Raw genomic sequence first — 26,753 nt, 5'->3', positions numbered from 1 at the left:
TGCTGAAAGTTTATATGGTTAGGCATCGACCATTTATCAACGAGGGGGTAGGGTGCTGGAATCTTTGAAAAAAAAAATGTTGCACATTTTGAAGAAAAAATAATGTACTCATCCATTGTAAATTAAATAGCAATAACGATTCTATATTTTCTGCATTACTTAACATGGTAAATTTCCAAATAAAAATATGGATTTCGGTTGCTGCTGAAATATATCAATAAAAATTTTGCGCTTGTGCGAAAATAATTTCTTATCCGACATCAAATCCCAGCCCTCCTCAGGTCGGTTCCTTGGTATTTTTGTATTTCATACATCCCCCTATAAAATGTATTATTGGGGGATGTATGAAATACAATTTCTGCCCAGTTCCAGTTCCTGGCATTCGTGGACTTCCATCTACGCTCACATGTTGAAAAACGTAGAATATTTATAAAAGGTACGACTGATTACTGACAGAAGATGCAGGCTCTGAATCCCCTTCCATCAAACACCACTCTAGTAACTTTGGACGTTACATCTCTCTATACCAACATTCCTCACTCTGATGGTATCGAGGCTTGTAGAGAAGTATGGGACTCTCGGGAGGTGGATATGAAGTGGACACATGACAAAGAAGAACTAAACAATTTTATCGCACGTGTCAACAATCAACATCTTTAAATTAAGTTCACTCACGAAACATCTGCTACTAACATCTCATTCCACGATACTTCCAGCACCTTATCCACGGACCTATACTCCAAACCAACTGACACGCATCAATATTTTATGCATAAGAGCTGTCATCCATCTCTAGGTCAACTGAAGAACAATTTAAGAAGAAGGGGATATAGATACAAGACCATCAAAGAAGGTTAAAAAAATTTACAATATCCAAAGAAGTAGTCTGTTACAGAACAAGGCAAAGAAAAAATGTAAACGAACCCCTTGTGTTCTAACATACCACCCCTGCCTTAAAAACAGCCACAATACCATTCGTGAGCACTGGGCCTCTGTCGAGAGAAACTAAACATTATCCAAAGTTTTTCCAAAACCACATATGATTGCTTTCAGACAGCCAGACAGTTTGCGTAGTCTGCTTGTGAGGACTGAAATATCTAAGCCCAACTTGACTCCAGGCCTCTGGCCTTCAAAATGTTGGTGAATCTAAACAGCCTTTTCACAAGCGCTTGAACGGACACAGGAGCGACCTAAGAAAAAAGCCTTTACTCCCAGTGAGTCAACACTTCAGATTACCAAACCACTGCCTCGATGATTTCAACAAAATGAAAATCTTCATCGTGGAACAAAACACGATCTGGAGCGGTCTACAGAGAGTGAAGCGGGAGGGATTTTGGATAAAGAACTCCGTGTTTTACACCCACACGGAATTAACAATATCATTAAGTTCTTCCTATTTTGTAGTTTCTTATTACAGTGTTAGTAAATATTTCTTAGTTTTACAATTCAGTGTTCAAGATCAACACACAACATGTGTCTATAACACAATTAACTCAAGGAATTTGGTCATTTATAATTTTAAACCCTAATAAACAATTAGTGAAAAAACCCAATATCCTTTCTTCTGAACATAAGCCGTTACAACATAACATGCTGTTACTGTAACTAAAGGGCACAATATCCAGTCATTGACGACAAGCGAACCGATTGATAGGTACGGTGTCGTTAAATGGATAATAGTTATTTGATATTATTTCTTTCAAATTAATGTAATTTTACAAAGTCTTGATATATAGTATGTACTGACAAACCACCTGTTACTGCATACTTGGGTAATCGTTTTTGAGTATTTAATTTGACTAATTGCTGTATAATTTTCATGACAAGTTTAATTAGAATGGAGTTACATAGTCTAAACTTCTAAAGGTAAGTTATGAATCTAAACAAAATCAAAAGATCATGATATAAAATTTATGATTCGGGGAAAAAACTAAAAGTGTAGCACTTTTGGAAGGCATATCGTACACTGCAATGCTATGTTATAATTGTTTCCATTTTATTATAGTTCTTACCAGTCACCGATTATAGGTATCGGGGTCTGTCGCCCTTTTTACAAGTATCGGAGTCTTTCGCCCCAATTACAGGTATCGGGGTCTGTCGCCCTAATTACATGCTTGCACCGAGTCCGTTCGCACCGAGTCTGATGTAATTGAAATTAAGTTCAAGTTTGCTTCTTTGAAATGATAGGTATCATGAAGTTATAAATGATTATTATAGTTAAGATGATAAGAAAAAAAAAAAACAGATGCAGTAACTTATTAACGTAATTAAGGGTGAACGGACAAAGGACAAATAAGTAATAGGGCGAACATGAATCAGGGTGATCGGACCGAATTCGACCCTGGTTACCATACTTACGTCAATTTCATAACATATATATGCTACTAGATTAATTTCAAAAGTTTTATGTCCGTCACTGTGGTCTACTTATAACCGAAGTGGAGTATCCGTTTCCAATCATCTTCATCTGCCAAAGTTATTCTTCCTCTTCCACCGGACTTGACATTACAACAGTTAAATCATTCCGAAGCACTTGAGTACAAGCAAGTTTTTGATGTGGTTTGTGCCTTTAGTTTTATTGTGGATTACCTAGCGGTTTTTTCTCAAATATTTTTTCCCACTCAACCAGTAGTGGTACATGTACTGCTTTTGAAACCTTCTGTCTGTTTCACGTTAATAATTGGACCAAACGATACATCCAATCATCAAGGGGAATATGCTTAGGCCAAATAAAATATATGCGTGTTAAAGTTGTCCCTACCTACCCTTGTTGTTGGTGTAGACATTTTTTATGGATATTTCGGCAGAAGCACCGTTAAGCTCATTAACCCAAAATACTATAAAACAATATTTAAAAAAAAGACGAAATCCCTATTTACCTACACAGTTTTTAAGGTATGAAACCCTAGACTGGCCTTACTTTATCTTTTGCATTATTTTAATGTCTTTTGATGATCAACAACTACCTTTAACTCATTTCAACATTCATATTTCAGAAATGTTCCTGTAAAATGCCAACCATAGGCAACAAACCTGTACCATTTTGCAATCGGTGTTATGATGCTAAAGTTGTTAAAAATGCAAGCTACAAATGTTTACAATGCAGAGAAAAACTGTGTCCGACATGTGCTCAAAACCATCTCATACTTAGGCCATGCTTAGCGAACCGTGTCATGGACATGCGCACAGGAAAATTGGTAGATACAGTCTTTAACATAGAAATGGAAGTTGATGAAACCGATGGTGTCAGCAAAACGATGCTGGCAAAGCGGAACCCTGACCATAATTCATTAAAATCACCCTTTCAAGTTGTAAGAACGTTTGGAAAGCCCATATACCAACTAACAATGAGAAAGTCAAACAAAATTGCAATTCCGTTGACACTTTGGTCTCAAGGAACCCAAAGAAAGCCATTAAACGTCGGATACAAGGAAGACAACATTTGGAGACGCGCTGAAACATTCCATAGTACTGATGCGAAGAAAGAGTTTGGAGAATTTAATGAGAACGGGGATTTCTTTGCAAGTACATCCACTAGCAAAGAGAAAAAACCCAAACAATCAATCCTTAAACGGACATCGTCGTTCCAGTCAGAATCAGCGGATGGTATTTGGAGCATTGAAATACCTGTATCAAGTTCATCAGGCTCACTAAAGAAGGAAGTCCGTTTCAGTTCAGATATGGACCAGATTAAAGAAGAATCAAAGGGGATACTTAGAGAATATAGCTCTAATTTTTATCACATGTTAGATACTAAAAACACCAAGAAAATGATAAAAGACAAGGTTTCGTACTTCCAACAACAGAAAAAGAAACCGAGAAGCAATTCACTCCTGAATCCAAATATGGTTAGTCAGTCCTCCATAGTTATTGGTCAACAGGAAATAGCCGGGAAAATATCAGGGGTGATGTTTCTTAATGATATATACCTCGTTGTTATCGACAGAGTAAATAACAAAATGAAAATATTCGATTCACGGGACCGTTTCAAAATTGTAATTGACAAAAAAATTCCAAAAGGTGCGTGGGGTGTAACATCACCAGAGGATAATATCATTGCCATGACATGTAGGAGCAAGGTAATATTTTACGGGTTGTTTGAAATTTTAACACCGCGATATGAGAAACAAGCAGACCCACAGATCAAGCCGCTAAACGTTGAGTACCGTCTACGAGCAAGTTGTTACGGAATATCATTTTGTGAATCACGTGATCTGTTTTTTGTTTCCTGTAATGTGTTCTTTTCGGATCCCTCTATATTTATCGTCGATACTAAAGGCTATACCCAACGTATTATCCGAACGGTAGACGATGACATCTCTTCGTCCATTCCCTTCTCGGAAACTCTTCTAGTTGATTCCGATAGGGGCGTCATCTACATTGGTGATCGTATAGGGAAAAGGATCATTTGTACTAATTACGAGGGGAAACTAATTTGGGTTGTCTCCCTTCCTGGTACACCTGAATCGATGACGTTAGTAGGGGATAAAATTTACACCTGCACCGATAGCAGAAAAATATCGTTAGTTCACAGAGATGGACGATTCGTTAAGGATCTTTTTCTGTTAGACTTGGATTGTAGACGAATTTGTCATCATAGTCCGACAAACCATTTAGTTGCTTTGACTAAGGCTTTCTGGGGAGTAAGTCATTTTATACAAGTTTACCAGTTGTAACACCCGCGCTGTAGCATCAAGCCCATTATGATACTAACAAGTAAATATAAACTGATTTCATATTTCAGTTTTTAACTCTGCAGGTTAGTACATTGTACCCAAAAATATTATACACCAATAAACATCTATTAAATGAGTACTAACTAAGTGGTAGATGATGATTGCTGTAACTGATTTCAAGACATTAAGTACGGTATCATATAGAAGTCATACAGATATGTAAGGGAGGGTAACACACTATTATAATAAGATTTGCTTTCTTAAACTATTCACTTAAGTACCAGTCTTTGTACGAATCATGCAAATTCTGTAAAATGTGATACACCACAAAAAGGCCAAACATTGTTATTTTTGTTATTAGTGTGCTTAGATTTATAGTTATATATGATGAAGTGTGTAATTTTTTTATTCCAATCTGTCTGCAATTAGTAGATAATCAACATTTATGTAGATTTCCAACCACGTATCACATTTTGCACGATTCCTAGCTGGAGTACTACCTAAAAGTTGCTAATCGTCAAATATTCACTGTCACTGATTTTGGCTTACTTTCAACATCCAAAATGGTACAAATACGAGGTATCTAGGATTCCTAAACTCCAAACGTTTCATATCTGGATCTGCAAAATGTACCACCAAATCTCTTTCAAAACTTTTAACTTCTATACCAACAACTGTCAAAGAGGGTCTGCAGTCCTACCACAACACTTGTTACTCCCATAGTAGTATTAATTCAATGCGGATCCTGAAAAATTCGAAAGGTCGAAAGGAGACTATCAATTCAAGACTATTATCTGAATATAATAGCACTAAAACTTATGATTTTTCAACACTGTATACTTCTATTCCCCATACTCAGTTAAAACCCCGACTTAAAAACATTGTACATCGTTGTTTTTCCAAAAAGATGGTACACCTAGATACAAATATATAGTTCTTGGTAGTCCTCATACTTTATAAGAAATAATTCCAAATCATCTTTCAAATATGCAGAGGAAGATGTTTACAAAATGCTGGAATTTTAAATTGACAACATATTTGTCCAGTGTGGTGGACGCGTTTTTTCAACAAACGGTCGGCATTCCAATGGGAACAAGTTGTGCTCCTCTACTTGTTGGCCTTTTCATTCATTCCTATGATGCTGACTTTACAGCTGATCTGATTCGAAAGGAAGAATATCGTTGAGCTAGATCCTTTAATTTCAGTTTACGCTATATAGATGGCGTATTATCTTTAAACAATCCTAATTTTTGGGGATTTGATACATTGCATCTACCCCAAAGAACTTGAGATAAAGAACACTGTGAAGCCGGTCTCATATCTTGACCTACACTTAGAAATCGACGGTAAAGGAAATCTATTGACCAAACTTTACGACAAACGTGATGACTTTTCATTCAGAATTGTCAAATTTACTTTCATTTCTGGCAACATCCCTTCAACACCTGCGTATGGAGTGTTCATATCACAACTCATACGTTATGCCAGAGCTTGCCGAAACTACACAGACTTTTTGTATCGCGCTAGAACTCTAAGAAATAGGCTTTTGGAACAGGGTTATGTTGCTACAAGATTGAAGTCATCACTACAGAAGTTTTATGGTTGTTATCATGAACTCGTGGATCTTTACAGTGTGTCCATCTGCGCTATGAAAACTGATTTGTTCAACGTGTCATAGTTTTGCTCCCAGTTTTTAGTGGAGTTCGAGTTGCTCATTTGCTTTTTTTACTTTGTATGTATGATTTTAGTTACTTTATGTTCTTTGTTGTGTATGTCTGTTTTCCATGTCTGGCCTTTGTCCCTGGATTACATTCTTTTGATCACCGCTATACCTTACTTCCCTTACAGTCTATTAAATTTGTAGATCCTTCTACGAAAGAATGAAAGAACTCCCTTTAAAATATCCTGTTTTCTTGTGCTTTCTTAGGAAAAAATATCTTAAAAGATAAAGGGGATAACATGTAGTGAAACAAGTAAAAATAAACCAAGATATGCAATTAGTAATATTTGTTTTTGCAGAGACATTCCATATTTAAAAAAAAAATAAACACATTTTGCAAACAACATTCACAAATAATTGGTCTCCCCCGTTCTCACGATACTTTCTACGTAAAACATATCCCGGAAGGACAAATACCAATATATTATAAATACTTCAAAATTCTTAGAAGAAAAGGTAAATTATATATAATATTCAAAACACACAAGGAATCAATCCTTCACATATGCAACACAAAGACATTGAAAATCATTTCACATCAATAATACGTTTGTTTTTTTTCATGATCCCATTTATATAAAATATCATAAAAAAAACCTTTCTCAACTCAAATTTCAACCAATCATATCTAAAGATTGGAGGACAAACTCAAGAAAAATCGCATTTGTTTTAATGAAAAGCAGCCCTTATCAACTTACGGAGTTTTTGTTAAAAACTTGCAAGTTATTAAAAATGAAGTAGGATTTTAAATTCTGTAAAGACAATTATACGATAAACACATACAAGGGACCAGCCTTCAAGAAACATTATAATTTAGTTTAATAACACAGTTACCGAACTGATAAGATCAACTTTGATTTTAAATTGAATTAGAAAAAAAATTATCTATGTTTTCAAATCATTAACTGAAATCCACGAATGAGCAAAATAAGCTTGCAAGTCAGCTTGATTCCTTTCAGTAGGGTGTGCTTTAGGCATTACAGTACTCTTTTGTTCCGATTAAAACGTTCAATTTTTTTAATTACCTTTGATATATTTAATTACATTGATCAAAGCATCTGTGATGGTGTGCACGGTTTCAGGAATTTATTTTGCATGGACATAGACAATAAGCAGCGATTAATACAAGAAGTTCGATAATTGTGGTCCTGACCGACTTTATAAGTAGCCAGAAATAAACTCAACTCATGAGATATCATTTGAATGGCCAGTGAGATAAGCATATTTTAATGACATGCACAGTAAATGTAATTGTAATATAAACGTCGTGAGAAAAAAATAATGTTATCTTGCTGAGTGTCCACTATGAAACGTTCAATTTTTTGAATTATTTCTAATATATTTCATTATACAAAAGCATCTGTGATGGTGAGCACGGTTTCGGAAATTTTATTGCATAGGCATAGACACTATATTTAGTTTAATAACACCATTACCGAACTGATAAGATCTAGGCAGTAGTCAAAAGGAAAGTCCGTAAAACAAATCAATATCAATATAAACATTGGGAAAACGACCTCAATGTTCCTGACTTAGTGCAGGTATTTCAAAATGAAAGTTGTGGGTTGTGAGTTTTTTCATAGGGTGATAAACCTTCTGACGTGAAGAGGAAGCTGGTATATTCTTGCAAAAGAAGGAGAAATTTATGTTTTTAAAAAACTTGTTTTGTTTGTCATTTAATTTTGTTCTGCTGCCATGAAATTCGAGTCTAAACATGACGCGAAGAAAGCTGTATCAATATTTAAACGGAATCCATTCTCCAAATGTAGGATTATTAATGGAGAGGAGATCGTCAATATATCGATGTGTGAAATTGAAGGAACATTCTTTTCTTCCGCAATATTTTGATGGAACTCCGATTCAAGGAATAAAGAAACCGATCGGCTAGGAGAGGGCACAATAAGTGCCCATTAGAATGCCGATACTTTGTTGAAAGGTTTTCCCTTCATAAGTGACAATTATGTTGTTGAGGACTAACTCATGATCACCTTATGTTCGGTATAGCAACTTTTATCTCTTTGTATAGTGGTAAAACATATAGTATCGTAGTGTATAACGCAAAATGTGTGATATTGACATCATTTCAACTCGAACCCTTCTTGACTTTCAAAACGTTTTTTCGGTTAAGACTTTTGTTTGGTTTACCAAGGTTCAAAATACATTCAAATTGATTTTTCCGGATTATTCAGGGTACGGTTTAGACAGGAGTCAATGTACATTGTAGAGTATTTATACATATATAGGTGATTCATAGAAATATATTTGTACATTATAAAATTCTAATAGGGTACAGATGAATATCTTACCATATAAATGGTCCATACGCGGAAGACTATGCTGTTTTAAGATATTGCACTTTATTGTTTATCATTAATAATTGACGCACTTCGGCTAACAATATGTGCTAGTTCATACTAATATTTTTTATCAGGAAAAATAATCAATATGTACTTGAATGCATGATAAGCAGCATTGTTGGCGCCACCACAAAGAATAGGAAGAATAAACAAATGACAATACCAGATGCAAAGGCCGGACCAAAAAGTGCCTATCCAATTATATGATATAAATGTACACATCCTATATATTAAAACAAAGTTGTAGGAGGAGTAAGATAATTATATCTTCTGTCAATCTAAAAGTTTAAAATAAATTTGTGACAAAAATTATGTTTTTTCCTCCCTCCGCTATATAGATGACATTTTGTCTATAAACAGTCCTAGTTTCTATACATCGCATCTACCGAAAAGAATCTGAGATAAAAGACAATTCAGCCTAATATTTTGACTTACTCTTAGAGATTGATGGAAACGGATGACTCATGACTAAACTATACGACGATCACTCATTCCGAATTCCCAACCTGCCTTCCAAAATCACTTCAGCACTTGGGTATTGAGTTTCAATATTACAACCCATATGTAATGTCAGAGCTAGGCGAAACTTCTTGTACCGTACTCGTATTCGACTTTTTACAATTAGGCTTCTTAAACATGGTTATGTTGATGACTACAAAAGTTTTGTAGTCATCACCATAAATTTTGGGATTGTTATTGTGCATTATCTGCAGCATTGCAACTGATTTGTGTAATGTGTCAAAGTTTTTCCTTTCCTCTGTCGTCTACCACGGAAGTAACATTTGTTTACAAAAGCAGAGGATTAATACCCTATTGTTGTACCTGGTCCTTGTTCTTAATTTTTTCTCATTTATTTGTTCTTTTTAAGTGTTATTTTTTTTTATTATTTCGTGTTCTTTGTTGTGTGTGCCTGTTTTTTCTGTCTAGTCTTTATCTCTGGATTACCTTCTTCTGATTAAAGCTGTCTTTTTGGTTTGCTTATTTACTATTTCTTATACACAAAGATCAAAACGAGCTTTTAACCTCCTTATATATATGAAATGGACGTTGTATTAGTGGTAAATAGCGTATGACGTTCCACGAGGAAATAGTTCTAAGTTACAAGCCGGTATATGACCTAGCAACAGCCGGGTACTTGTATACAGGATTTGTAAAGACGTCCTCCTAGCCTATCGAAATCATACAAATTTACTAGTATGGGGATAGTTCTATTTCTTTATACAAGTTTTGGTAGCGCTCTTTTACATTATTAAATACACTGATATTAAGATTCAGTGTGTTTTTAATATTTTTGCTGGAAATGCACATTTATTGTTTTTTAACATTCATAATGTAAGTAAAGGGAATTAAAGAAATGGTTCGGTTATCCAGGTTTTCGAAAAAGTAATCATAAGATTATGACGTTATGTATATATTTGTTCAAAAATCAAGAATGATTCAGCGACCTGTAACTTTGTATGTACGCTCAAACTTATAGATCAATGAGTAATCAAGGGAACCAAGGTTATAGTGAGTTAATGTGTTAATTCATTCCAGTCAAAAAAGTCCATACAATAACACATGGACTATTGCAGTTGGAGCTAAAATTGTCCCTTAGATAACTGATACTAGAAATTCTGTCAAAGTGAGTTAATGTGTTAATTCATTCATCCATCTTAAGAAATACTTATAATTATTTCAGTCGTTTGATTTAAATACTGTATGTTATGTTCAAAAACCCATTTCAAAATGATTTCATGGGTTATTAAAATGACAAAAAAGACGATCAAGAAGTGATTTTTTTGTCTCTTAGAAACGAATTATAAAAAGAAAAAAAATAACTATAAATCATTGTAAATCATTGTGTTCTAATTCGACAGTGTTTAATCCACAATGCACACCAGAATATTTCGACATTTTTATTATGCTGATTCATAAGTACAAAATAAGCTCTTCAAGCAATGGCATGCTCTAACACAATGTACACATAATGACAAAATCATACTTGAAAAAGAACTGTGTAGTTGAGAATTTTTAATAATCTGTGGATCAATAATTTAACTCGACAAAATTTACGTTAAATTTCCAAAATGTTTTCCGAAGCTATGTATAAAATGTATATTGATCAGAGTGAAGGACCTAAGATTGTGAGATTGTGTGCCATAAAGATTGCGTTAATTTTTACCACATATTCATATAGCTACATCTCCTCTAAATTTAAAGCTGTACGCATTATTTCGTACGATTTAATAAATATTGCAATGTTATGTCATGACATACAATTGCAGTGATAAATTGTTTGGCTTCTGAAAATCTTCATGAATACATTGTAGTTATTTGTACATTTTCCTTTAAAATGATAATAAATGAAGATAAATGATAAACTTACCCAAATTAAACAGAACAATGCAACAGACTGAGTCACTACATGCAACTGTATTGCTGGTTTCGAAAAGAAACCAGGACAATTGAAGGATCAGAGGCATCTTTGTGTCGATCGACCCTGAAACTAGAATTATTACTGTAAGAGTACTGTTTTTTATGTTGTGAATTATTACTGTAATAGTACTGTTTATTTATGTCGTGAATTATTACTGTAATAGTACTCTTTTTTATGTTGTTTAGGATCACGGTTTTTATGAAATGAATAATATGCAGGTTTTTGCTATCTTTCGCATTTTCGCAAAATTCAAAAGCCTCTTTTTAAAGAAAGAAGTTTAAATTGAATTAGGGGCCAAATTCGGGAACAACTCTTGCCTTATTGTATTAATCCAGAGATTGTGTTAATTGTTAGCACATATAGCTACCCCTTCTACAATATGTAAGCAGCACACACACTTTCATCCTTTAAATTTTGCAATTCAATGTTTTGTATATGCCCGGACGAATGTTCATATATTTGTCTTTAAAAAGATCATTCCTAAACTGGCGATACGGGCAATCCTTTCAAATTGTTGGGAAAACGAGACACAATTTTGGATCTGAGAAATGCTTTCACATTTTAGGAAAAAGAGACGCACAGTTTAGTTTTCTATTTATACACATACAAGATAAAATATGCAACTTACTTCGTTTTTGTGTAGATAAGATATCTCTTCGAAATAACTGAACATATATTGTTGAACAAAAGTCAACGGTATTGTACAAAACAATTAGTATGTTGCCAAATACAGACAACAGAGGTGTGTTGACATCTGTTGGTGGATATAGCAAGCTTGGTTGGTAGTATGATATATTATCAAAAACATAGAATAACAACCAGGATATAGTCCATACTGGATACACCCAAGACGGTCCCTACTAGAAAAATCAATAGAAAAGAATCAATCAAGATACACAAATTAAACTATTTAATACATTACAAATATAATATATGTGCATTGCCGGAAAATATCAATGTATACTAAGTTTAGATAGTTTTGTAGCAATAACATATTAGTTGATTTTTTTTCTGCAAAGTTCATGTGGTTTTTATTTATCCTGCAACTGCTTTTTGTAGTAAACAATCTCAATTTATTCCAGTGTTAATACGATAAAACGTATTTTTTTATGCTCATCTCTTGACAACGGACCTATTAGGACGTTCACTAAAACTGACGTCACTTCTTCTGCAAAAGGTGTTGCGCAACATGAAAAAAATATAAAAACGAGATGATGTTATGCAACAGCACAAATACATCTTTGGCTTAGTTTACAAAGTGTATTTGTTTAGCAGAAGCTTAGTTGCACGATAAATATAATACCTTAACTTTTTTGGCAACTCGGTGGGTGTTTTGAGAAAAGCAGAGGACGCTTACCCTACCGGTGCACCTGGTCCATGCCCCTAGTTTTTAGTGAAGCCCGAGTTGCTCCTTTACTTTTGTTACTTTGAATGTATGATTTTAGTTACTTTATGTTCTTTGTTGTGTATGTCTGTTTTCCATGTCTGGTCTATGTCCCTGGATTGCATTCTTTTGATTACCACTATAACCTTGGTTCCCTTGATTACTCTTTGATAAGGATAAGCTATAAAACCAAACAAAAACGCAAAACACTTCTAGAGACAAAACACTGGGAGTGACAACAGACATACCACAGAAGGGTAGTCATGTCTTACACAGCCAGCGACATTCGTTTCATTGCATTCGAGTACAATCCGGAAGTGACGTGATTTTTGGAATTTTTAGTCCAATATAAAATTACTGTTCTCAAAATATAATCCTTTGGCAAATTTGAGATTACATTAAATTCCGTAAAGGTAACTTTGAAGCCTCATCATTACACTACAACTTGTCCTTTAAAACATGTATGAAAGCTTAATTACCTGTGCGACGACAAAACGCCTGGGACTTTCGTTCTCAAAATTTAGTTTCTCACAAAAATGATTGTCATTAGATCCCATTTTTGATCAACTGCATTGCTACAAAAAGAAAACTGATATTTAATGAACATTGACGTGTGTATATATGTGTGTGTTGAAATATATATTATTGATCAAATATCTTAGAAACGTTTGTATATAATATTTTTCATATATTTATTACAGGCTTGAAAAAAAAGTACAAAAAGTATAAGATTATCGTTTTATTATTTTATCATTATTTTGAAAAAACAAAACAAAAACAAAACAAAACAAAAAAACAAAATAAAACAAAACAAAACAAAAAAAAACAAAAAAAAACAAAAAAACAAAAAAAAAAAACAAAACTCTGACTCCACTAAAAACTGGGAGCATGGATCAGGTGCACCGGAAGGATAAGCGTCATCTGCTTTTCTAGAAACACCCGCCGATTTATTCATAAAAAGTCAAGTCCGGGGTAGACAAACGAGAGAAGGAAAATTATGACCCGTTGAATAAATCAGTTCTCATGGTGCTGATGGATAAACCATCAGATCCACGAGTTTATGATAACAACCATAAAACGTCTGTAGTGATGACTTCAATCTTTTAGCAACAGAACCCTGTTCCAGAAGCCTATTTGTTAGAGTTCTAGCGCGATACAAAAGGTCTGCGTAGTTTCGGCAAGCTCTGGCGTAACGTATGAGTTGTGATATGAACACTCCATACGCAGGAGCCGAAGTTCTTTTGGGTAGATGCGATGTATCAAATCCCCGAAATGAGAAGAACAATACTTAATTAAATCATTTCCATTTAAAGAGACTTAACAGCGAGAAAAACTATCGACAGAGAATCAATGTCTTCTTGTTCTCGTTTTATCCATTTTCTTGCATAGTCCTCGACGGCATCCATAAGAACTTTAAAGTTATAATTCCAATTTATGGAGCGTGGTTCACGATACTTGGGACCTTTAGAAAGGATATTACGCATAGATTCGTTTTCGATATGGTTAAATCTCCCGTATTGACGTGACAAGAAGGACCATATTTGAATGGAGAGGTTTTGCAAGAACAGTCAGCCTTGAAGTCCTCAATCTCGAGGTTCTGCAATAGCCGTTTATAATTGAAAATTTTAGATGCGATGGGTGAATTATGGGAATATAAAATAATTGGTATGGATTTGCCTGAAATTTGGGGGAATTTTGTTGGTAGCGTTTCACTAAAAACTGGGAGCATAGACCAGGTGCACCGGTAGGGTAAGCGTCCTCTGCTTTTCTAGAAACACCCGCCGAATTGCTCATAAAAAGTCAAGTCCGGGGTAGACAAACGAGGGAAGGAAAACTATGACCCGTTGAATAAATCAGTTCTCATGGTGCTGATGGATAAACCATAACGATACCTTATTAGACCTAGACCACAATTTTATCCGATGGAGCAGTATAGCGAATAGAGTCGTCAAATTTTGAGAGTTTAATATAACATATATCTATATATATATATAAGTTGAAAGTCGACCCCTTGTTGAAAAACGCATCCACCACAAAATGAGGTCAAGTTGAAAAATAGAAACGTTTTAGAAATATCTCCTTTCAAATAATATAATTTTGTCTATATATATATATAGACAAAATTATATTATTTGAAAGGAGATATTTCTAAAACGTTTCTATTTTTCAACTTGACCTCATTTTGTGGTGGATGCGTTTTTCAACAAGGGGTCGACTTTCAATGGGAACAAATAGTGCTCCTCTACTTACTGACATATTTCTTCACTTTTATGAGGCTGACTTTATAGCTGATATGCTCCGACAGAAAGAAGATCGTTAAGCTGTATACTTTAATCTCAGTTTCTGCTATATAGATGACGTATTATCTTTAAACATTCTTAATTTTGGGGATTTGATACATCGCATCTACCCCAAAGAACTTGAGATAAAGGATACTACAGATACTGTATCTTGACCTACATTAAAAAATCGAATGTAAGGAAAACTATTGACCAAATTTTACGACAAACGTGATGAATTTTCATTCAGTATCGTCAAACTTCCTTTCATCTGTGGCAACATCCCTTCAGCACCTGCGTATGGAGTGTTCATATCACAAACCATACGTCATGCCAGAGCTTGCCGAGACTACGCAGAAGTTTTGTATCGCGCTTGAATTCTAACAAATAGGCTTCTTTAACATGGTTATGTTGCTACAAAAGTATTATGGTCGTCATCATGGATCGTTACGGTGTATCCATCTGCGCCATGAAAACTGATTTATTGAACGTGTTTTACTTTCCTCTTTCGTCTACCCCGGATTTAACTTTTTATGAGCAACTCGGCGGGTGTTTCTAGAAAAGCAGAGGACGCTTAGCCTACCGGTGCACCTGGTCTATGCTCCCAGTTGTTATGGAGTCCGAGTTGCTCATTTGCTTTTATTACTTTGTATGTATGATTTTGATTACCGCTATAACCTTGGTTCCCTTGATTACTCTAGGTCATATACTTATCTCTAACAATTTATATGTTTGTTCGTTCGGTATTGCCGCTTGTTCCCTTTTTCTAGATTTTAAATTCTCGGAACAATTTGTTATTTTGTTGTAATTAATAATGTTTTGTCAGTTTTGTGTATTCTGTTATGACATCAGATTTTCCTGTTGAATTTAAATCTAATGGAAACAAAATGGAGAATCAGAGGCATGTTTCTAATTAATTATTCATATTCATTTTGGAAAGATCAAAAATATGTTTTAAATAGTCTTTATATTACTAAAGATGTTTATGACCATACGAGATTAGTGGTCAAACTGCATGTGGAGTGCATGAATATTGAAATAGTGTGGAATACAGTGTATTAAATTGCTTTAGACAGTATGGAAATGGTATGATGTTCTCAAAAATACAGATCTGAATACTGAAAGGACTATTGTTATGTGAAAATGTAGCATATGTAATCTGGAAAATAATTGTTTGTTAGGTTGTTTTTCTACACCGTGAATCTCCTATATCATAGGCAGTGTCTGATTTGAAGATGGATAAATACTTTAACAATAATTTTTCACATGCACGTGATACATTTCATTAGCAATGAACTGCTCTCACGCAAAATCTTGAGGTAGAAGAAATCATAGTATTAAAAGCAATAAAAGCAGATGCTATACATTTGCCCTTTAAGAAAACAATAAAACATATACACAGTATTGTATGAAGGAGGGTATGGGTGTATTTTTTGTATTTGCTTATTAAACATGTTGAAAGAAAGATTTCATTTCTAGCTTGGCGGCCTTTTTACATATTAGGTCACATATTTTGATTTTTGATGTTACCTCGTTTCTAGTTATGTTAAAACAAGATTAGATGTTTCCAATTTTTCACATTTTTTCAAAATATCAAAACTGGTGATTTTTGTTATTGCTATGATTACCACATTGCATTCACATTGTGTCTTTTTCAGATATTTAGACCGAAAATGATTAGTAGTGAGAGATGTTTGTTGCTGTTGTCATGATTAAAGTAATTTAGGTTGTTTTTTTTTAATTCATTTTCCTTCACATTAAACAAATTTAGAGCCAATTTGGTAAGTACATCATATACCAGTAAATCATCAACTCATCAACTGCATAATTCTTAGCTGGACTGCTTCTTAAGTTTTGCTACTGCACAAATAAACCACCAATGATTGTCCTACCGTAAATTAGGATAGTTTGGCCTTGTGTTATTATTGCGGTTGCCTGACAAAACGTGGATGTTTAAATTTGGTTTGTTTTATTTTCCTTTTCTTCGGAGTGAACAATCTTTCCACATTCTAATCTATCAGTGACATCCAACTTTTCAGATTCTCTGGATAAAAAGAAAATAACAATAAGTACATATATAAGATGTTTTTACTAAGGTTTATGTGGTTAACTAAAGGTAAGCAAAAAAAAAAAACAAAAACAAAAAAAAAACGGATATGTTCTTCATCGTTTGTTGTTCGCCCAGCAATGACTATACACCAATATTGGTAGTCTATTTTCGCACTGTGGCACTTTCAAATGAGGCGCGAATTAAACCAAGATAAAACAATAACAATTTACGGTATTTGTTAAGATTTGAGATTTGCACCGATCTCAAGATTCAAATCTAAATTCGACATATTCTTATAGTTTGTTTTACTGTTGTATTTTGAAACTTTGTCTCGGTTGAGGGGAGAGTTGACCACTGACAAATATGTTTTACCCCGCAACATACGTAATATACCTGTTCCAAGCCAGTAATCTGTAATTCAGTGTTTGTCGTTTGTTTATGTTCTTTTTGTTATTCGTTTGGCGCTATAACTATCTAGATTAGGTTGCATTTCGTCTTATATCCATTCACCCTTTGATTTGGTGCGTTTTACAGCCAAACATGTATAGAAAAGAAATGGTGTTAAATTGTTTGACATAAAACAAATAAACATGTAAAAATGATAAAACCTGTCGATTTGTCGATAGAAAGGATATCTGATAAACGTTTGCATAATGTGATGTCCTTTTTGAAATCAAAATCAACGTATATGTTTTTTATATCTATTTATTCATATTCATACACCGAAAAATGGAATGTACTACCCCTATTCTCACTGATACCTATAAAGATTGTATTTTGCACCAACAAAATGTGATAGACATAATATAGATCAAGCGAATAATTACAGTGCATTGAACCTTTGTGTAGGAGCCACTCTATTTATAAAGAGGTACTTTCCCTTGAAAAAAGGACTGCAAATGAGGTATCATATCATTAATTTGGTTTACAGTTTACTCTATCTTCTCTGAGAATTTGTTGGACATACAGAGTAAATAAGAGATTTTGTATATGCAATCTGATAAATAATTAATACTCTTAAAATAATTTGTATAGTTTAATTCGACTGTCAACGAATTCATTTTGCGCTGAACACCTCGTGAAACGTGTAACGTTCCCAATCCCACGCACATGAAACACACAAAACAGGAAACACGATCCCACGAAGCACGTATACGAAGCACGCGATGCACGAAAGCCACACAAAACATGTTGCACGAAGCACGATATACGAATGATCGTGTCCGCCACTAATCATTATTTATGATATACAGTGTACGTGTTTGTCGTATTTTGTTGATTGTTAACCAACTTATATGTAATTTTATATTAATGTGAATTATGCTTTAATAAACACATTCGATATACACAATTGTTAAATGTCTATAAATGGTTTGATATAAAATCACGTAAATTTTCGTTATACATCGTACATAGCGAAAATATAATCATTAGTCTGGAAGTATGAAAATGTTGTCAGACCTTAAAATTGAAGAAAATTAAAAAAAAATAGTTGATAAAGTTGTTTTCCCATACAATCATATCGCTTTTGATATGGAATAAACAGACCTTTTTTATGTGTTAAATGTCCATATTTGTTGAATTTGGATCATTGTGATAAAAACACTATATTCTGAAATATTTTTTTCTATTTTAACTAAAGTGATACTAATTTTTAAAACATTGTTTTACAAATGTGTATTGCATTGTTCATATAAAATGGGTACATTTTATTATATATGGTACATTGCTAAAACATTTTCACTTGTCTTTGAGTATGAAAATATTGAAATTTCATAAAAGTAAGGTAAGATATACTCACATTGTAGATGAAATAGTATTTTTGACTTATGTGACATCATTTTATAGCTAATTTTCCTTGTTCCAGGAGAAAAAAATACCCAAATTGGATAACACATTGGTAATAAGTACTCTTTTTGGAAATAATTAAGCTATTTAACTAATGCGATACCATCTTATTAGTCTAAACAAATAACATTACATTGTTGATATGAAATATGTCCGTTTTTATTAAACATGGTTCATTACAAAAACAGTTTCACTGGACTGGAAGTATTAACATTTCATAAAATTGGAGTAAAATATACTAAACTTTTAGATAATAAAGTATTTTGGACTTATGTTATACCATCTAATTGGTCTGAATATGAAAAGAAAGTAACTTTTATGTGACAAATATCCATATTTGTTGTATAAGGATCATTTGGCACGCATTTTCCTTGTACAGGGAAACAAATACCAAAATTTCATTAAATATTGGTGAAAAGTACATTATTTTGAAGTAATTTACCTATTTTAACTTATGTAATACCACGTGATTTGTCTAAAAAAGAAAAAAATTGCATTACTGATATGAAAAATGTCCATTTGTATTAAACATGGTACATTGCGAAAACAGTTTCACTGGTCTTGGAGTATGAAAATATTGAAATTTCATTGTGGTAAAATATACTCAATTTTTATATAATAGCTAGAGTATTTTTGACTCATGCGATACCATCATATTGTTCTGAATATGAAAAGAAAATAATTTGTATATGAAACATTGTTTAAAACTATTTTAACTAATGCGATACCATCTTATTTGTCTAAAAAGAAAATATTGCATCGTTGATATGAAAAAAAAATGTTTATTTTATTATGTATGGTACACTGTGAAAACATTTTGCTGGTCTGGGAGTATGAAAATATTGAAAATTTATAAAATTGGGGTAAAATATACTGCATTTTTAGATAATAGAGTATTTTCGACTTATGCGATACTATGTTATTGGTCTGAATATGAAAAGAAAGTAATTTATATGTGACAAAATTCCATATTTGCTGTATATGGATCTTTCCTTGTTCAAAGAGAATAAAAATACCAAATTTCATAAAGTAATGGTGAACAGTACATTATTTTGAAGTAATTTAGCTATCATAACTAATGTGATACCATTTTATTAGTCTAAAACGATTACATTTCATTATTGATATGAAAAATGTCCATTTTTAGTAAACATGGTACATTGCGAAAACATTTTCACTGGTCTTGGAGTATGAAAATATTGAAATTTCTTAAAATTGGGGTACAATTTACTAACTTTTTATTCTCATACGAGAAACAAAAAGCTATTTAACTTTTCCCCGACCATTTCGGAAGGCCTTTAAATTTTGGCAGAATTCCATTACATGTAAAAAACAATGTACCATTGTTTGAAACCTATTATTTCGTCCATGTATTGATTCCGAATTTTTTTTATTTAAAAGCAACGTCACAGTGATTTTGGGAAAGGAAACGAACTTACAACGGTATTCCGTAAAATTGATCTACCATAGGAGCTATTTTCCTCATCCAATCTGAATACAGGACCATTGCTCGAAGAAGGTTGTACGATACACGAAGCATGCTAAAATGGGAATGTTACACGTTTCAGGAGGTGTACTAATTTTCGGTTTAAAAATAGCTGATTTCCAACACTATAAAATTTTTTAACATGATTTTCCCAGGAGTTTCACACAATTTTCTCCTGAATTGATAAAAATAATCAGTTCACGTACAATTAGGGGGAATTGAACCTTTATGTTTTATTTACGTGAAATATTCACATGAAATTCGTGTCGAGTGAATTTCACGTGAAAATTATGCTTATTCACGCGAAAAATATTTCTTATAAAGTTTTTTAACAACAAAAATGCCCAAATGACACATTGGTATTGTTGCACATTATCTGTGACTCTTTAAAGAAAATCTTTTTGAAGATTGTTTTGTCTTTAATTTAAATATATGTACAAAATATATCTCAATATGCTGTTTTGTTTTAATAAAGGATGAATTCATATGTCAATATTTTATTTTTTTTAAATTTGTACAAACAAAAAATCAATGAGGTTTTACCAATATTGCATGCAAAACAAACATTAACCTTAAATTGATATTTTATTATGAAGTGTTATTTTCAGTATATTCGACATCAAATTTGTTATAAAGGTATTCATTTTAACACCATTATCTGGAGATTCAGTGGAACATAATGAATTTAGCACTGATTTTCATACTTGTCATCACTGGAATTATTCTTACGGATGGAAAACCGGTGAATAAAGCAACAAGTAAGAATTCAATATTAAAAAGAAAATAAAAACATAATTTGAATTTGCAAATTCATAAACTTACAAGCTAGTGTTCAGCTATCTATTTGAATTGCAAATGATATTTTATGATCGACATTCAAAAGTTTTAATTACTAAATTGGTCAAGAAATTTGTCTTCATGATTGCTTTTCAATCAGTAGTTTATCTATGGATGAGGGTGAATCATAAATTTGTCAATTAAATACAGGATTAAGGATACGCTGATAGTTACACATTTATAATATAATGAAAGTGAAAACTTTTAACGCTCCCAAAGAAACATCAATTAAAACACCTTTGATAATTTTTGTGAGCTCTGATTTGATATATTGTACTTATAACCCACAAATATGGTAATTTGTGTGATGTTATATAGTTTTAATTGTTTGTCATGGTCTGATATGTCGATCTATTGGCCGACCTATCCAGCATTCGTAAGAAATGATGGGTTGTCATGGTCCAAAATGTTTTGGAATTTAAATGTCCGGCACTGTTTAACATTATGGTTCTTATAAATTGCGAAACGTCTTTAAGAAAATCTTTTATTTAATTTAGTTTCGTTTAATTTGTATCGTTAAATTTGTTTTTTTTTTTTATTTCATTTTGATTATTTTATTCGAATTGTCTCGTTTTGATTATTTCTTTTATCAATTATAAATTAATTTTTTGGTTCCCAACAATTATGGGTAATATTGATTACGTAATGTTCGCAAACATCGGGGCGCAATACTGCAGACTGGTAAGGCCAACCCTATTTTGGAAAAGCTATGACTCGATCTGTATTTTATCATCGAAACTAGCGAATATTTCCCGAGACTGGTTTGGTTCTCAATCGCATATACACAAGTATACGCAAATGAAGCTACTATGATGCTGTTTGCAGCTTCTGAAAATGGAGGTACAGACCGGATATTGATGTTTTTCTTGCCATAAGCATGCAGAAACAAGTTGATAATACAACCTTTTACGATGCCTTCGGGGGTGTATTAGGTTTTTGGCGAATTAGATAAAACAAAGCATTTATTTTAAGTTTATATTTACATTTGAAATGATGCCGAAGTTTCATAGCCCGACTCTCTTACAAAGGAATTTAACATTAATTTATTATTTTATTCCTTCATGTGAAAAAAAGGTTTAAGGAATATAGTACTTGTATGGAGAGTACTTCCCATTCTGTGGTATAAAGAGGAGAATGGGGAATTTGGATGGGAATTTTGAATGGGAAGGAGGGGGAAATCAGTTCTTTTAGTATTTGTTGATTTGATAACTGTTAAAATTTTGTTTATTAAAAATAACAGTTTACATGTAAAAGAAATAAAAAAATATAGAATTTAATTTTATAATGTACATATTTGATATTAAACATTCAATGGAGAATCTACGGAGGAATTTTCATAACGGAAATGGGATGGGGACAATGGAGAATGAAGAATTCGGGGATCGTATATGGTGTTATTGGGACTGCCTATGTATCTATCCCATAGTCTGCTTGTTTGTGAGTCTACAAACATTTAACTTAATTCACATCATGTACCATATTTTGATCAAATTCAATAGATGATTAGAGACGACATAAAACGTTAACACAAGAGATTGATTATTGGTCAATAATCCCAACGGGAGATGAATCAACATAAGGGATTTTTACCTAAACCTGATAAGCATCACTAAGTTAGAATCGCTTACAGGCTTTGGGAAATCTCCATGCAAAGATTGAACATTACACTTAAATATTCCGAAAGAAAGAGTTTATCTGATGACAGCAAATGCCTAACTTAAGGGGTTTTTTTAGCACATCTACATCCAATACTTTTGTTTCGTTCTTTAGTCTCAGTTTCGTGTATAGATGGGTATTAAGGAATATAATTATTAATTTTGTCCCAAACACCCAGAAGTAGAGACTTAACTTCCTAGGTTTACTTGTAAAAATAACGCGCAAATTTCCGGAAAACAGTCAAATAATTTTGCTGATATTCTATAGGGTGGACGTACTATAAAAATTGTATTGAATTAAGACATTTTGTTTTAGGTCTCTGTAGGAGCAAATATTGCAACATCAACGTCCGACACGATTTAAGTACACTTAATGCGGATCATTCCCTCGTGATCTTGATCGTGTGTTTCTGATTTGTTCGTACATTGATATTGAAATTCATTTCGTACAGGTGTGACATTCTACGGAAAAGCTGCCGAGCGTATCGTCCAACTTGTATCAGACAGCCTTAAATGTAGACATCATGAGTTATGCAAAAGTATGTATATGACATCATTAAACATGTTTTTCCTTGATTTTTTTTCGTATATTAACCTTATCAACATTTTCTATAGTTAACGACTCTATCAAATGAAATGAATCCAAATGCCAAATATGATTTTCACAGCAATAAAATACCAAAAAAAACTCCCCAAAAAAACAAATACAAAAAACAAAAACAAAAGCAAAAATAAAAAAAAAAAAAAAAAAAAACAAACAAAAAAACCCCTCTTAAAAAATTGAGTCGTTTTCCAGCTAAGAATCATGCTAAATTTGATTCATGATTGAAAAGTCTAAATATAATTTTGGCATCTTCCTTACGTAAACAGGTAACATCTAATGACTGTTCATATAAACCCTGTCATATAAGGTATAAATTGTATAGAATGTGTTATAAAAGTCAATATTAAGGGCGATAAATCTAATGCTTACACTGAAATACAATAGAAACTATTGAATGTTCGATGTGAATTATCACTTATTGGAGACAATTTGAAATGAATAATTATACCTTTCATCATACAGATTTATAGAGCAACTTAATAACAAAATAAAAATATGTATCCATTTCAGGATGTATCACATCTTATAAAATGTGCATGATTTTTTTTCATAGACTGCTACTTCAATACAAAATAACTCTTTCCTTAATCTTGAAAAAGACAGAAATTTTTTAACGATTTATTTTGGTCAATATTTTATTCTAATATCTGTCTCTGAAACTTTTATATTCCAAAGTTTTAAACAATAAGGGACATGTCAATTTCCCGCACCCCGTGTTCCCTAATTTAGAGATGTATACACGTACTTTTCGTATATCTTATTTGACATCTTTTTAGCACACAGACCGTCAGACTGTAGCAGTTTGGATAAGACAAAATGTCCTACTGGCATTTATACAATTTACCCCAGAGAAAATATCAAGTTCGATGTTCTATGCGAGATGGACAAATATGGCGGTGGATGGACTGTACGTGATACGTTTCTGATTCTTTACGTCAAATACTGAAAGAACAATAACAACCACATTTATTAACCTAGAAAATTTGAAAATACAGTTTTTAAAACCAATGAAACAGAGATATGTCCCCTTCCCCACACCCTATAATCATTGCATGGGTTAAACTGTATTATTAAGAGTCCACAAATTAAGTTCATGATATTTACAAGAATAATATATTACGCAATTGATTACCCTCTACATGACATGTGAACATATATTTACTTCAGTATGTGCATGGACTTTGAGTCTATCAGTTATGAAAATGTATTCGTTAATCTAAGAATCTACTAGCATATATATATGTAAGTGTGGATTGGATATTTAATTGGTTGTTATTTATCTATGTACCTCAAATGTTCGATCCCAGTCCAAGTCGCCAAGTAATATACTGGTAAGACTTCACATAATTGTCTTATTTGTTTTAATGCACACTTAATTTCATCAGGTGTTCCAGCACCGGCAAGACGGGTCTGTTGACTTTTACAGAACCTGGGCAGCATACAAAGAAGGGTTTGGTTCTTTGAAAGGAGAGTTCTGGCTAGGTATGAATGTCTTAATAAGTAGTCATACAGCATATGAAATCAAGCTACATATGTTTTTTTAATACCAAAGATCAACGCATTTAATTACATTTGAAACCTCTCATTACATTTGATGTTAATTTCTTAAAACCTTTTTACTTTTATTTTCTTATTCAGGAAATGACCATATCCACCAGATTACGTCATTAGGTTCTTATACTCTTCGAATTGACCTTGAAGATTTCGAACGCAACCATGTATATGCCAAGTACTCAAGTATAACTTTAGGTTCAGAACGTACTGGATACAAACTCCATGTCAGCGGATACAGTGGGACCGCAGGTAATAAACTTATACAAAGTTATTCATTTCATTTTATCCATTGTGGTGCACTTAAAACCTCATTAAAAAGAACATTTTTGAAATACATTTGGACAAATCTAGCATACACTGTTTACACAGTTATAATATTTTTCGTTTAAAGATAAATTTATACAATTTATGTCTGGGTATCATGTTCCTATTTCTACTCTTACCCTACAAGTTCACCTGGCCTATGCTTCCATTTTTTCAAGTTAATCATTTAATTTTGTTTTCCAATTGGCAAAAATGAATTTCCAATTGGAAAACTGGTTTTCCTGTTGGAATAAATGTTCCCATTTTTTTTCGTCAAAATTTAAAGAATATGTTCACTATCTTCTCAATAAAAATATTATATTTGATTTTCCAATTTAATTCTGTACAGTTCGGTGTATAATATAATATACTTACTCTAAAAATGGCGATTTGGGGATTTGCACAAATTAGAATTGCAAATTTTGATTAGAAAGAGTTTAGGGTTCCTTTGATGATTCATTCACGTGGTTTGTATACAGTATATTTAAAATATGTAATATAGGGTGAATTATTGACTTTATTTTGTACTACAATATAACACTTTCTATTCAGGAACAATTTGTACTGTCATGATTACATCACAAATATAAATAAGAAATCATAAATACTTTTTTTCCTCTAATAAGAACATTGAATCGGTAAAAATATTTTATTTTCGTTTAGGGGACGCCTTACGTGAACAGCACAATGGCAGTAAGTTTTCAACGAAGGACAGAGACAATGACGTTTATAAAGATAACTGTGCGCAGATGTATAAAGGAGGATGGTGGTACAAAAATTGTCACTATAGTAATCTGAATGGTCTGTACCTTATTGGGAAGCACAAATCATCTGCCGACGGTGTCAACTGGCATCACTGGAAAGGCCTCCACTATTCCCTTAAAACGACTAATATGATGATCAGGAGAAATTAGACAATAAATAAATAAAAAAAAAAACGATAAATGATTGCATAGAGTTTTGGTATATACTTAAATGCTTACAAAGGATTTTTCCATGTCAAATAGAGAAATATGTTAGTTTTATTCTAATTTAAACATATTGTTGATTTTGTATATGTGCAACCTTAAACGTGCTGTAGTGAAGTAGTAGATGGTAAAACGGCTTTCTTCTGGACACATTTATAATAAGTAAATAATAATGATAATTATAATAAAACAACAAAAAACAACACAGCCATATAGTGTAAAATACTGGATTAAAAATGTATTGTATGAGCCTAGTCGTACATTGAAGACCAATGAGTGGCCTTGGGTTGAAATTTTCATCCCGTTGTTGGGTTGTTGTTTTGTTTTTTAAATATATACCATAACTATACTCGACATCACGTGTTGCTCGTTATTGTTTTGAATGTCTATTTTCGTAACATTTGCGATTCTGAACTAGAGTTGTCTTCTTACAATTCATATTGTGTTAATTTACCAATGTCTGAGTGTTTCTGCATTTTAATCAGCCAATAAAAATCCGCCATTTTGGTTTCTACTAGACTATTTGATTACAAAAAATGTTCGTAAAATTTCGGAGATCTCCGATTAAAACCGTCATTTTGAATGATAATGTGGTGTTTATATTCTTTTCCCT

At 32.8% G+C, this 26,753-nt stretch overlaps 2 protein-coding genes across 3 annotated transcripts; both read left to right on the top strand.

Annotated features, from left to right (window-relative positions):
• The first annotated feature begins 1,576 nt into the window (after nucleotides 1-1,576).
• Nucleotides 1,577-5,071, top strand: LOC148600946 (uncharacterized). Of its 2 annotated transcripts, none has more exons than XM_088555932.1 (2): nucleotides 1,577-1,654; nucleotides 2,997-5,071. In XM_088555932.1, the coding sequence occupies exon 2, from the start codon at nucleotides 3,012-3,014 to the stop codon at nucleotides 4,674-4,676; it is 1,665 nt and encodes a 554-aa protein (XP_088412058.1). In that variant the 5' UTR covers nucleotides 1,577-1,654; nucleotides 2,997-3,011; the 3' UTR covers nucleotides 4,677-5,071. The 2 variants fall into 2 exon arrangements, with proteins under 2 accessions (XP_088412058.1, XP_088412057.1); XM_088555931.1 differs by lacking the exon at nucleotides 1,577-1,654 and adding an exon at nucleotides 1,719-1,866.
• A 15,748-nt stretch (nucleotides 5,072-20,819) lies between these two features.
• LOC148600945 (ryncolin-1-like) lies at nucleotides 20,820-26,494 on the top strand. The gene is made up of 6 exons (XM_088555124.1): nucleotides 20,820-20,977; nucleotides 23,164-23,250; nucleotides 24,092-24,222; nucleotides 24,701-24,797; nucleotides 24,954-25,118; nucleotides 25,836-26,494. The coding sequence occupies exons 1-6, from the start codon at nucleotides 20,899-20,901 to the stop codon at nucleotides 26,084-26,086; spliced, it is 810 nt and encodes a 269-aa protein (XP_088411250.1). The 5' UTR covers nucleotides 20,820-20,898; the 3' UTR covers nucleotides 26,087-26,494.
• Nucleotides 26,495-26,753: the final 259 nt, after the last annotated feature.

Source organism: Perna viridis, chromosome 12, assembly GCF_037379345.1.
Source record: "Perna viridis isolate PV_CMFRI_1.1 ecotype Kerala chromosome 12, ASM3737934v1, whole genome shotgun sequence".
NCBI classification, from domain to species: Eukaryota; Metazoa; Mollusca; class Bivalvia; order Mytilida; family Mytilidae; genus Perna; species Perna viridis.
This window is presented reverse-complemented; position numbering and strand designations above follow the sequence as displayed.

Bases quoted from the DNA above. Each gene is read 5' to 3' on its own strand.
- LOC148600945 (XM_088555124.1), top strand. From the start codon at position 20,899: ATGAATTTAGCACTGATTTTCATACTTGTCATCACTGGAATTATTCTT. The intron at 20,978-23,163 runs GTAAGAATTCAA...CATTTCGTACAG, and splicing joins ACCGGTGAATAAAGCAACAA to GTGTGACATTCTACGGAAAA. The intron at 25,119-25,835 runs GTAATAAACTTA...ATTTTCGTTTAG, and splicing joins CGGATACAGTGGGACCGCAG to GGGACGCCTTACGTGAACAG.
- LOC148600946 (XM_088555932.1), top strand. From the start codon at position 3,012: ATGCCAACCATAGGCAACAAACCTGTACCATTTTGCAATCGGTGTTAT.